This window comes from Monodelphis domestica, chromosome 3 (assembly GCF_027887165.1).
Source record: "Monodelphis domestica isolate mMonDom1 chromosome 3, mMonDom1.pri, whole genome shotgun sequence".
In the NCBI taxonomy this organism is placed as follows: Eukaryota; Metazoa; Chordata; class Mammalia; order Didelphimorphia; family Didelphidae; genus Monodelphis; species Monodelphis domestica.
Genome location: NC_077229.1, coordinates 58482376 through 58496340, shown reverse-complemented (window position 1 = coordinate 58496340; position 13965 = coordinate 58482376). Strand labels below are relative to the sequence as shown.

General features: G+C 45.5%; 1 protein-coding gene across 1 annotated transcript; it reads right to left on the bottom strand.

Annotated features, from left to right (window-relative positions):
- Positions 1-374: 374 nt before the first annotated feature.
- On the bottom strand, positions 375-13958 carry NOC4L (nucleolar complex associated 4 homolog). Its single transcript, XM_056821943.1, has 15 exons — positions 13826-13958; positions 9480-9600; positions 8209-8315; positions 7564-7671; positions 6796-6945; positions 6293-6395; positions 5692-5726; positions 5520-5570; positions 5132-5243; positions 4584-4644; positions 3888-3998; positions 1949-2115; positions 1215-1297; positions 867-980; positions 375-550 (listed from the first exon to the last, which is right to left on the bottom strand). The coding sequence occupies exons 1-15, from the start codon at positions 13928-13930 to the stop codon at positions 431-433; spliced, it is 1548 nt and encodes a 515-aa protein (XP_056677921.1). The 5' UTR covers positions 13931-13958; the 3' UTR covers positions 375-430.
- Between the last annotated feature and the right edge of the window lie 7 nt (positions 13959-13965).

The window sequence follows — 13965 nt, the reverse complement described above, 5'->3', positions numbered from 1 at the left end:
AATTATCAAAAATAACCAATCAACAATTTGATTCTCACAAAACTGTAGGAGGTGGGTGCTATTATTATCTCCTCTTTATAGAGGAGGAAACTGAGGCAGACCAAAGGAGGCAGACTTGCCCAGGGTCACCCAGCTAGGAAATGCCTGAAGCCAAATGGCTGGCTATGATTTTCTATAAAGTTATTTTCAGTCTTGGAAAAAATACCCTTTCGCACAGCACATGGGCATTCTGTGGTCAGTCCCATGTGTTAGAGGGAAATCTCATTTTCTCCAGGGAAGAGTAACCCAGGTTCTTCTAAGCCTTGACAAGAGCACTCCAACACCCTATCCCAAAGCTGCACACTCCCCATAAAAAAAAAAGACAAGCCAAGCCATTCTGTAAAAAAATATTTAATCCCAAACCAGGGGGTTAAGGCGTTAAAGGAAGTTGTCAGTCCAGGGCAAAGTGTTCTACGCAGAGGTCACCTCTCCGGCCAAGCAGCCCCTGTGGCTGTATGAACTCCAGGGGCACTGGGCCAGATTCCTCCTTCTTAAAATCTTTCTCAAATATCTGGAGAAGAGAGTGATTATGAAGAAGTTGTAGTAATGCCAGTCAGGGCACTGAATCAAGAATCAAAAGAACCTTCCAAGGGCTTGGAGGAATAAGAGGGTCCGTCTAAAGTGAGTATAACAGATGCCAAAGGCTGTGTGACAGCTGACAGCTCTGGTCACCAGAAGCTGTGCTGGGCTTCCCACCCCTCCACTCTCAGCAGACACTCACAGCCTCCCCTGTCCAGAAGCTTAGCCTTAGTCTCCAAATTACTTCCCTCCAGGACCCACAGCAAAGGTAGGGCCATGAGCCTCCCGTCCCCAGTCTCTGCACTCACCTCATAAGGGGAGAGCTCCAGCAGCTGGGCAATGCTGACTTCATGAGGGGACAAGGCCTGGTTGATGGCCATGGCCGCTTTGGCTACCTCCGGGTGATAATGTCTCTGAAGGCTCTGCAAAAGATCAGATTAGAACCTCATTAGTGGTTCACATCCTTCAATCAGAACTTCAGCCAGCTCACCTCCTCCCCATTCATCTCTGACTTCGGCTAAGAAGCCTTTACCACGCTTTTCCCCTGGGGTAGGCCCTGGCATTAGCAGAGAGGGGGGTTTGGTGCCTCCCTTCAGCTCTTTCTGGCTGGGGTCCAAGGAAGCCATCTTCAGATGGAGAAGTTTGAGCCCACTCACCTTCAGCTCCCACAGGCAACTCTCCAAGGCATGACTTTTGGCTGGATCTTCTTCCTCCATGTCATAGGGGTCAGTGGTCAGACCTGGGGACAAAAAAAAAATCAGGGATCACAGAAACTTTCATTCCAAAGGACCACAGACCCAAGGCCCAGAAAGAACCATGATTTACCAGCAGCCAAAGAGAAGTTAACAGTAAAGCCAAGACTAGAACCTCCTGTCTCCTGACTCAGGGATCCTGGCATCAAACCATGCAAAGAGAGCTGGGAGAGTGCTGGCTGGCCTGAGGGAGTTTGGAAAGAGGAAAAGGGGCCTGGACCCACACACAAGAATCAAAAGGACCTTCCAATTCTCCTCCAAGAAGAAGCATCTATTCCTTCTTCCCTCTTGCCTTTACTTGGGGAAAGGTCATGGTAGAACAGCTTCCAATCAAAGCAAATCTGAAGCTTGGAGGTTTTCTTCCCCATAAGCCAGTCCCTGCCTTTCCTGACTGCAGGAAAACAGCCTACCCTCACTTCTGATCTCCCCCAAACTGTAGTATAAGGATCTCTTTGTCCTGGGAAATATAGTAGCTGTCTGGGGTACCCTGGGAGGAGGAAGAATCCCACTGGGCTTGAGCCCAACATATCTAACTCAGCTATGGGAAGGAAGACGGTCTCAGTCTGTGCTTGAGGCCAAAGCCCAGAACCAGCATCTCTCTTGATCATCAAATCAAAGCCACCCCTAACCCTTCTCACCGTTGGCCTCCTCACTGGGGCGGTGGATCAGGGCCTTGCAGGCAGGGTGTCTTCGGAGCAAATTACAGATGAAGGGAATGACCATGAGCAGCGCCTCAGGAGGGGCAGTCAGGGACAGGCGGCAGAGGCGCTTGGCAAAAGCAGCCACCAAGTATGCAGGTAAGTGCCTGTCCAGAAAAATGCAGTTAGGGCCACTTTGGGAAAAGCTGTCTGCAGCCCCTGGCCTACAGAACTCTAGGAGGCCCATTCCAATGAGAAAAGAAATACTATGCACTAGGAAAACCTGACACACTAAAGGCCTATAAGGCAGAAACCAATAGCAAAATATGTAACAAATGCATTCACTACAAAACTCATTTTAGTTCATTTAATGTAAGATTTGATTTATTATTTTTCAACATTTTCAAAATTTTCACCATATGAATAAGTTTCTTGTGGGTTTTTTTAAAACCCTTACCTTCTGTCTTAGAACTGATACTAAGTAAGTACCATCTCCAGGAAGGGGGAGGAAAGTAGGTGAGACAGACAACTTGGATCTTATAATTTTGGAAAATATATGTAGGAAAATATCATTACATGTAATTGGGAAAATAAAACATCTTTTAAAAAGAAAGTAAAAAAGAAAAAGTGAGGGGGAGGGGAGGGAATCGATACTAAGTATCTATTCCAAGGTAGAAGAGCAGTAAGGGGCAGGCAACTGGGTCAAGTGACTTGCCCAGGGTCACACAGCTAGGAAGTGTCTGGGGCCAGATTTGAAGCCAAAGTTCTCCCAACTCCAGGCCCAGCACTCTATCCACTGAACCATCTATAAATGTTCCATAGTAAATAATTAAAGCTATGGGTATTGAAAATGAGACAGGGCTGTATAGGCTCTTCCTACCTTCTTTCTCTCTCCCTGTGTCTTGTTGGTTCATGTCTGCTGATGTTGGTTTTTTGCTGTCCTGTCAAAAATACTCAGGACCCCGCCTATGTGGGACTGCTAGCCCTGAGGCGCCTTGGGTTCAAGCTCCAGTTCTGTATCTCCCTAGCCATTTGCTTAGACAAATTAAACTCTGTGTACCTCAGTTTTTTCCACTTGTAAAATGCAAACATTAACCCCCTTCCATCTCTGACATGTTTCTCCTCCAAAGAATCTCAAGTTTAATCCTCACACAAGCCAGCTGGCATGGTTGTTTCATGGTCCCAGATGGCCCCTAGAAAAGGGAGATAAGGTGCAGGGTGCAAGACTAGCACAGATCCATCTCCTCATTGTAACATCTTGCTTTAGGCCCAAAGAATTGCCTTCTTTTCCACAGCAGCATGAAGCTCTTTTTTTCTTTCTATTTTTTTAAAATTACATGTAGAAACAATTTGTAACGATTATTTTCTAACACTTTGCGATCTAAATTCTCTCCGTCTTCCTCCCTTTTATCATCCCCAAGACTGTAAATAATCCGATACTGATTATAACAATGCTGTCATGAATATAATGTTGTAAAAGACACATCACATATACAAGGGGAAACAAAAGCATGAAGCTCCTTGTGATGGCTCTGGGATGACACCAGCAGGTCCCCTGCCCCTCTCTGTCCCTGCTCTCTTGTCCTCAAGACTGAATCAGCACCAGTCCACTCACTCCCTTCTGGGTCTCTGCCATCGAATGGTCAGCACAGCTCCCCAGACTTGGCAGGCAAAGTGACATTCAGGGTTTGAGAAGAGGATGCCAGACTCTCACATAACAAGCTCAAGCATGTTCAGCAGAAAGGGACACTAGGGGGCAGCAAGGTGGCTCAGTAGCCAGAGAGCCAGGACTAGAGACAGGAGATCCTGGGTTCAAATTTGAACTTAGATACCTCCTGGCTGTGTGACCCTGGGCAAGTCATTTAAGCCCAATTTCCTGGTCAGGGCCAACCCCAAAAGGCATTTCTTGTGCTCTGATGTTCCTGGGACATATACTCACGAGGAAGACAAAAACAGGTCTGCCAGGTGGAAAAAGCGAGCTCGGTACTTCACATGGAAAACAGATGGATCCAAAAGGCTGTAGAGCTTCCGATAGAATTCAGGATACTCACTATGGTGGAAAGAAGAACAGATACTCAGCAAGCTCCTACACAAGCGACCAGCAAAGCCTGGTTTTGGTCCCCTTGCAACTGGATCTATCCCCCTTCTGAGAGTCTACTACACACTCTTTCAATGCTCAAACACCTCCCAGAAGAGCAGAAAAGGGGACACAGTCATGGATAATGACATGGTAAATAGGACCAGAGACCCAGTGAATAGAATGCCAAGCCTGGAGTCAGGAAGATTCATCTTTAGGAGTTCAAATCCAGCCTCAGACACTTACTAACTATGTAACCCTGGACAAGTCACTTCACCCTGTCTGCCTTGGTTTCCTCATCTTTACAAGTTAGAGAAGAACCATTCTGACATCTTTGCCAAGAAAACCCCCAAATAAGATCATGAGGAATCAAACACAACTGACATGACAGCAACCACAACAACTGTGACCAGAGAGAAAAAGGGGAAGGCCAGACTCAGAATAAGGCACAGCAGCTCAAAATTCAGACCCAAAAGAAAAAGATTCCCCCAACTACTCCACCAGCCAGCCAAGCTCATGTTCTCTATTGTTCGTTCTCTCCTCACCAATCCCACTCACAGGTTATGCTGATGAATCAGGATAAAGAGACCATTCAATGCCAGGAGACTAATGGCACCACCTATAAGAGATAGATATAAGTCATCGACCCATATCGGCCTCTAACCAAGACATGGAGGTCCCGAGCCCAAGCCCCTCCTCCCCAGTCCTCACTCCCCCCCCCAAATAGACACAGGAACCCCCAGAAACTCACCTCTCCAAACATCCACCCAGTCATTCAGACAATCTGTCCCCAGATAGACAACCCATTCCCAGAACACAAACATAAAAAAATGCTAATACTTCTATAATATTTAAGATTCATAAAGCACCTTCTAGATATCTTCTTTGTTTCTCATAACACCCTTCAAGGCAGCAACTTATACTATTGTCTCCATTTTATAGATGACAACAGTGAAGGTGCAGAAGGTAGGTGATTGGCTGTCAAAGGCAGGATTAGCCTCCTGACTCCAAGTCTAGCAGGTCTTAAACACTATGCTGCCCTACTCCTCAAAAACAGTCTTCCTATGAAGTCAGTCTCCCCCCCACAGCCATCCCCAGCCACATACCAATGTCGTAGGCGCTCGTGAGGAAGTCAATCATGAGGCTGGGCTGGCTCATGTGGGGCAGGATGGAATCGTGCATGATCACAAGCACTTTCTTGTAGAGGCTGACAGGCAGCTGTGGGGGGACACCACCGATGTCCAGGCTGCCTGATGGCTCCCACACACATCCCCAGCCCACCCCCTCAACCCTCACTCATGGGCCTGCCCAGCTGCAGGCCTCAGCAATTGGAAGTACCGTTCACTCCTAGAAGCCTCAGAGTTTCCCCAATGGAGTGAGTCAGCCAGAAAACAAAGATCAGATGGCCCTCTTCAACCCCACGCCACAGACCAAGTCCCTTCCCCACACACACCTTAGCCAGGAGCCCCTCACCCACCCTGGCTTCACATCTACCTTGTGCTTGAGAAAACTGAACCACATCTTCTCGAAGACATGCTTGTGCTCCTGGAAAACAAGGGCAGGCAGAGGGGGTGCTTTAGTGTCTCATCCCCAAACTCTACTTCAGGGAAAGTCCAGAGTAATGCTATATGGGGGATCCCCTAGTCCCTCCCCTCCCAAACCTTACCTTTAGCTGGGTGACCTTCCACTTCTCCAGCATCTCTGGGGGAAAAAAGGAGGGGGATGTGGGGAATAGCATCAGGATCTCTGTCCTATAAGTTCTAGTTTATAGCATGCAGCAGTCATTGAGGGTAAACCACTGGGGAGATCAACACAACTCAGTTCCCATCGGGCCCTTTTTCTCCTTCCACGTGACCTAGGCATGGTACTGACACAGGACTCTGAAGCCACAGAGCTCACATCAAATGACAATGGCATCAAAACTGATCAATGGAGAGCCCTTGCCAGATCAGAATGCTTTCATGCTCATTTCTTCTCTGCCTCTTCCCAAAACCAAGACCAAGCCACTTGATCACTCAAAAGTCAGGCCCAAGGCAGCTAGGTGGCACAATGGACAGAGTATAAGGTCTGGAGTCTGGAAGACTCATCACTGAGTTCAAATATGGCCTCAGACCTTTTCTGGCTGTGTGACTCTGGACAAATCACTTAACCCCATTTGCCTAGCCCTTGTCCATCTGTCTTCGAGTTGTTAATAAGATAGAAAGTGTTTTTTTTTTTTAAAATCAGGCCCAAGGTAAAAATTCCTCCCTTTTCCTAAAAACCCTTACCTTTGTGTTTCACATAAAAATTAGAGATGTCACTCTGCTGGCGGGGTAGGCTCACAGCCGAGATCAGGGTGAAGGTGTTATTCCAGAACATGGGGGGCACCCTCTGAAGGAAAGAGAAAGTCACCAGACAGAAACTGGTTAGGGCAAAAATACCAGACCCCTCCGTGTTCCTTCGCTTCCAAACAGTGCCCTTCTTTGTGCTGATCATCCAAGCGCCCTCAGCCCCAATACACATCTTTGCTCATGGCCTCCTAAATGCCAGCTCTTCTGCAATGATACTTTACAACAGCTGGATTTCAATCATTTCGGATCTACCTCTCAGCCATGACCCAATGTCACTTAAATGCAGTTATGTACATAGCAGTCAGGGCCCGAAAAGAAACCAGGCTATAACCCTAAAGAAAAGCAGACTAAATCAGATAAAGATTTGAACATAGTGAAACCATAGCCAGAGGCCCCCTACACCATATTCATGACACTCAGCGACCCTGACCATCCATCACCTGCTGGTGTGTGTCTGTGACCCTGGCCACCAGATCCACAGTGGCCTGCATCGTATGGTAACGAATATCATCGTGTTCCAGGTATTCCTGGAACCGGGAGATCAGCAGAGATGAATCAGCCTCCGTTGGAATTAGGCCTTCCACCACATACTAGGAGTCAAGAAAGGACGTGGAATGAGTGATCGGCTCACCCTCTGAGAGGTCCCAACCAACAACAGCAAATCATTCCTGCCTCTTTCTGTGCCATCCTGCTGGGAGATTTACTTTGAGGAGTTGGGGGAAGGCTGACTTTATTGTGTTTACACTTGGGGAAGGGACAAAGGCAACCCCTCCCTGGGTCCCTTTACAGGGTGAAATGATAAAGGGAAGCATTTCAATCTCTCAATCTCATTGGCAGAGATAAAAGCAATTTCAGGGGGCTGCCTGTTTTGATCTACAATGTGTGCATATATCTGATAAAGGAAGAAAGGGATCTGAACTCATTAAATCATTCCCCCCCCCCCCCCGCCCCCAGTTCCCCATCAGCTGGTATATGTTTAAAGAATGCAAATGGAATGAGGCTGAACCAGACCACAAGGAGAAAGTACCTAGCATGCAACACTAGAAACAATTGTGAAATGAAGACTACATCGACATGCATAGTGTTCTACAAAACCAAGCAAATGGATTATCTGCCCCAATGCTTGATTCCACAGCATAAATAATAAAACACTAAGCCAGCCTCATTGGCCTTCGGAGTATGAGATCCAGCCCCCACAAGCACCATACCAAGAGGAGGCCTCGAGGGAACAAATAGTTGCCATCCCATTTGGACTTCTCCAGCGGGTGTGCCCCCTCTAACTGCACAAACTTCATGAGTGTGCAAAGGGCCAGTTCCTAAGTCGGGAGGAAAGAGAAGAAAGAGGTGAGCACATGGAACCCACAGCAACAAGAGGGCCAGGAATTGGGAAGCGACCAGAAGCCAGCCCACTGACCCTGCAACTCCCCACTCTCAGCTCAGGAATAAGGCCTACTGCTTGGGGGCCTAGCCTGTTTCTTCTTGCTTGGGCAAGACTCCAGGAGTGACCTGCAAACAGTCACATAAAATGCCATGTTTTCACAAATGAGCCTTAAAAATCAATCTCTAGAAATCATCCTCCAAGTCTGGAGAGAGCAGTGGAGAGTCCAGCGGGAAACAAAACGCTACATTCCAGGGCAATGGTAAAAAACGTTCTGAACCCAATGAGGCAAGAGTGGGAAGTGACCCAAGTCCCCATCTTCTTCCTGATCTACTCTTCCGCACTCCCATTTTGCCCTCCAAGCACTGTAAAGCTTTGGGATTTAGCTCATGGTATCCTAGTGACAAGTAGGATGTGAGAAGAAGAATATGAAGTTAGAGGCTAATGGTGGAACCAAAGAATTTGCCAAACTCACCTTGATCTTGAAAGAACGATGGCCCAAGAGTTCTGCTAGACGGTTGCAGCAGCTGTTATACCGGTGTCTCATCCATACCTTATACTTCCGTAGGGCACCTCCAGACCCTGGGGAGAAGTATTATTTCTGATGTAGAATCTCTTTCTCTAACAACCCCTATTGAGATGTACTCCACAATCCCCGACACGGAGCAGTTCATGCTCTTGAGCAAAGAGTCTAAAAAATTACTCCAGCCACACCAGAGCAAAACCTCACAAGAAACTGGGAGATCATCTCAGAAGCTTTCCTTGTATTAACCTGAAGACAATATTAGAGCTAGTTCTCATTCTAGGCCCAAAAGCTACAATCAAACCAAGATTATCCACTTTGTAGATCTTTTATAGGATGATAAATGACCTCACTCTCTCTCAAAAAATAACATAAATTGTATTCTGAAGTCACTTAGGGAAAAGATTATATATTATTACACAGTATATAAATTTTCTTTAAAAAACAATAACACTAGACTTGGAAGTCAGGAAACCTGTCCTGACTGGGCTACTTATTTAAACCTGTAATTCTAAGCCAGTCACTTAACCTTTGTGGCACTTAAGTCTCACCTGCTGTAAAATGGGGATAATAATCACAGAGCTGCTATAAGGAAAACCCTTAAACTGTTATGGAGCCATCAAAGAATCACAGGTACCATCAAGAAGGGTCCAAACTGGAATTAACACTGTCTAGTTGGACCCCCTGTGAATGCCCATAAATAAACACACACACACACCACACATATTTATGTGTTATGGCTCCCAAATGCCAGTAAGCCAGGCTCTACAATCAGTATTATCCCCACTCAGAAGAATATGAGGCCAAGAGAAGGGAAGAGTCTCATCCAGAGTTACCTGGCTCATGTCAAAGACAAGAACTGAACCTAAGTCTTCCTGACTACAAGCCTGCAACATAGATCTCTCAGTATCAGAAGAGTTACCAACCCCCTAAATGTTCTCTTCTCTAGGCTAAAGAGCCCCCATTCTTTTAAAGGATTGTCCTAAGGCACCATCTCAAGTCCTTTTACTGTCCGGGTCTCCCCACCCTCCCCTGGACCATCTCCAACTTTTCAACATCCTTCCTAAAAGAAAGTAGAAGTAAGGCACTAGCTAGGCAGCAGGCATTATTGTATCTTCCACTCACATGGACAACTGGAAGCCAAGCTGAAGGACTATACACTCAGGTATAGTTGGTACTTTGGTGGGCAGAGGGATCATCTACCTAGGAGAAGGCATCCTCACCTGCCATCGTTGCCTCCTCTTCAGGCAGATGACCCACAAAGAGCTCCCCTCGTTCCAGCAGGGCCCCAAAGAGTCGGCTACAGGTGTGAATAGCATTGAGAATGTCATCTTCCTGATCAGCCTGAGGGTGGGAACAGGAGGGATGAGAGGATTCAGTAATAAATCCTTCACTGCTTTACTCCAAGGAGACCATTCCATACTCTAGGACATCTAAAATCCAAATGAAGGTTAAAAAAAAATCCCTAAAAACCCATGCACTGATGCTCACTGACCCTGAGCTCATTAATAAGTACCTTCCCCTCTTCCCACTTAGCTGCCAAAACTGGCCCAAGGACAGAACATAGGCTTCCGATAACACCCACCTTCACACTCTGGTCCTCCCTCCTTCTTCCAATACTGTGGAGATACCTGCCCCAGACTCTCCACCACCCCCACTCCAGGCTATGGAAATCCAGCCTGGCCACAAGAAACAGCCAAGCAGCCACAGCACTTCAAGAGCAAAAACCTCCCAGGAGTCATAACCCTGTACCATCAGTATGGAAGCAAACAACCCCTTACCACCAGCACTGCAAAGCTTTGAACTTCCAGAGCCATGGCAATGGCAAAGAGCTAAGAAACAGGAAGAAGACTAGACACCAGGATGGGATGCTATGCATGTGTGGGGGTGGAGGGAACACTCCACTAAGCCTGAGGAGAGGGCACTGCATCCAGCTGGGGCCAGCTCTGACTGCCCAGGAGCCTTTTGGGCTGGTCAACCATGAACTGCCCAAAGTGGGAGGAGGCTGAGAAACTTTGAGATCCAGCCCCCAAGGAAATCATAATCAGAGGGGAGGGAGTCAGGAATGGAGGATTAGGGAAAAATAAGAGGGAAAGAAGACTGAAATTACAAAAGATTTTGGGAAGAAAACTCAGACCTTGGAAAAATAATAACAACAAACCTAGTGAATGAGCTCAGGCATCTATGAATAAACACTAAAAAACAAGGTAAAATGATGTAGTACTTGAGGAGACAGAATCCTATAGAACATGAAACCACAACATGCTGTTCCTGAGTAGTTCAAAAGAAACTAGAGTTTTGAGAGCTGAATTTGTGTCCTTTATGGCAAAAATACTGGGCAGAATAGAAAAATAGGAATCTGCACTAGCAAGCCTTGCAAAATAAAAAAAAAAGAACAACAGATTGAGAATGCAAATATCCAGAAATGAAGGACTAGAAGAGAAGTAAGGGAGAGTATGCTAGATTTGGGGTCAAAGGAACTGGGTTCAAATCCCATCTCTACCATTTCCTACTTGTGATCTTGGGAAAGTCACCTCACTTTCCTCAACTATATAAAAAGGAGTTTGATTCATGGCCACCAAGGTTCCCCTCCAGCTCTAACCATGTGGCCTTATGAAAACATTCTAGAGGTTGTTTGACCAGGACAGAGCACTGAGGGACCATCACTTTCTGCATTTTAAACACTATACTTCTCAGTGAAATCTATGATTCAATTAGCCTATTTAACTGTTATGTTACACTTATGATTCATATTGTACTTACAATCCACTAAAACCCCTAGATTTGGGGGGCAGCTGGGTAGCTCAGTGAATTGAGAGCCAAGCCTAGAGATGGGAGGTCCTGGATTCAAATCTGACCTCAGATACTTCCCAGCTGTGTGACCTTGGGCAAGTCGCTTGACCCCCATTGCCTAGCCCTTACCACTCTTCTGGCTTGGAATCAATACACAGTATTGATTATAAGATGGAAGGAAAGGGTTTTAAAAAAAACAACCCAAGATTTGATTTTTTTTTTAAACTTGATTAGAACTCTATACCACCTCTGGGCTATATGAGGTGTTTAGGCAGGACTAGCATCTATGGTGAGAGGGCTTGCCAAGCCCTTTTCAGGGCTACTCATCCACCCTTGATGTCCAATTCTCACCTGTTGCCCTAAGATGCTGTAACACGTACAGCAGCCCCACCTCAGTAAAACTGTCTCAGCAGATGGAGGTTAAGGGTAACTGATAAGCCTCAAACCTGTGACTGACTTAGAAGCTTTAGTGGACCACCAGTTCTTTACGAGTTAGCAGATGAGATGGGGCAGCCCAGAAAGTGAATGCAATCTTGGTTGCCTTTAGAAAGGCTCGTGGCTTCTAAAAAAACTGTCTCTGCCCCAGTTAGTTTCTGTCTATTCATGCCTTGCCTGTCTCGTACTCACAAAGCTGATTATTTTGCACCCAAATGTCAGACTTTACATTTATCACTACTGAATTTCATCTTATTGAATTCAGCCAGATGTTAACTTGTCAAGATGCTTTCAGATCCTGGATGTCATTCAGTTAGCTATTCCTCCAGTTTGTGTCATCTACAAATTTGATAAGTATATCCTCTAGTCAAGTCAATGAATAAGCATTAATGTCTTAGTGTGTCCCAGGCACTTAAGCAACAGGCATACAGAACAATTGCTGCCATGAGTGAAGTACAGGAGAAAATATGTAAACAACTAGGAGAAATAAGATACTGTATATACAAAATAAACTGGAGATAATCCCAGGGCAGATAACCAACCTATGTCCCTAAACTAGTTACTGACAAATATCTTAACAACCCCAGGACCAAAACAAGCCAACCTAAAATAGTCTTGAAGACCTATTGACACTGAACCATTAGCAACTACTCCCTAAGACAGCCATCTGATTTTATAATGAATCCTGCTATTTTTAGCATCATCCCATCTATCTTTCTCCATCTTCCCCATAAGAATTGTTTGAGCTTTACTAATATTAGGGAAATCACATCCAAAGGACCGCCCTCATCTACTAGCTTGGTAATTTGGCCCAAAAAGGTCACTCTTAACTCTAATACTGTTGACAATATTTCCATGGAACTAAGCTAGCTTCTAGATTCACTCCCATTACCTACATTTGTTTTCACCTTCTATAAACATATCTTTAAAATCTTAAATTGAGGAAGGGCCAAGATGGCAGAATAGCAGGAAAAAATATAACAGTGGTCTCCTCCTACAACACCAACAAAGAGATCTAAAAAATGCACCAGACCAAGAAATTAAAAAAGGAAAAAATATATTGAGTCATTTTTCTTGCCCAAGTTAGTTTCAGAGACTGTTCTAAGGATCTGGGTAATGGGCACCTAGCTACTCAGGAATGGCCTCAAGAAGCATCCCATTGCTAGGAGACACTGTACAAAAGGTCATGAAGAGGTTCTAATCCAACAAAGATGGGTTCGACTTTGTGAGGGTCCTAGAATAGATGTCAACTAATAGTTCTGCTGCTCACTCCACAGTGAATCACTGGACTAGACAGCTAGTTGGCTCTGAATAGAGAGCAAGGCTTGGTGACAAGAGGTCCTGGATTCAATCTGGCCTCAGACACTGGCTAGCTCTGCACCTGGGCAAGTCACTTAACCCCCATTACCTAACCCTTTGTACTTCTGCCTTAGAATTTTTAAACCCTTACCTTCTGCCTCAAAATGATGAGGCAGAAGGTAAGGGTTAAAAATAAAATAAAACTGTCTTGATCGATTCAAATCAGAAGACAAAGCATAAATACAAAGAATGAACCAAATGGTCTCCTGAAACTCTAACATGAGTAGTGAGTACCTATGCATCCACAATAGTCTCTTTGGACATTTCTCCCACCTTCTTCAACAATTACTTCTGATTAGACAAGGTGCCTCCAAAAGTCTAAGTGTGTTTTAAGCTGCTGAGAGCTTTAAATGTAATTAAGTCATTTAAACAATCAACAGTTTAAAACTTCCTTAAACTATCAATAACTTAAAACTTGTACAAGTGATTCACTTATCAACAGCTTAAAAATGAAGTTTCTGAAGCTATCAGTAGATTAAAATTTAAGTGATTTATGGAAACTATCAATACTTTTAACATTTATTTAAATCACTGAAACTATCAATAGCTTAAAACTGGGAGCACCTGGATGGCTCAGTAGATGGAGAGCCTGGCCTGGAGACCAGAAAGTCGTGGGTTCAAGTGTGGGCAACTCCCTTAACCTCTACTTCCTAACTTTTACCGGGGTTCTGCCTCGGAACTGATAATTAGAACAGGGTCTAAGACGGGTTTTTTTATTTTTAAATAGCTTAAAACTTAAGTAGTTTCTGTAAACTATGAACAGCTTAAAATTCATTTAAATGATATAAGGTTTTAGCAGATTTCGATGGCTTGACCCTGCACTAAGATTTCTAGGACACTCCATATTTTCGGAATTACATTCTGGGAGCTTTTCGCGTTACTAGGACTGGGTCACCCCCTCCCACAGACCTGAGGCGGTTTCCTGTGCCCCGCCCCCACAAACGCGCCCCACTCCACGTCACCCCACCCTCAGGCCCGGCACCTGCAGCACGCCCAGGATGTCGAACACGACATTAGCGCCTCTCCGGTTCTTCAGGGCAGTCTCTAGCCAACGGCCCAGCTCCGCCGCCCCGGACTCAGACGCCATGAGGCCTCCCGGGTGATATCTTCCAGTTCGCGTGG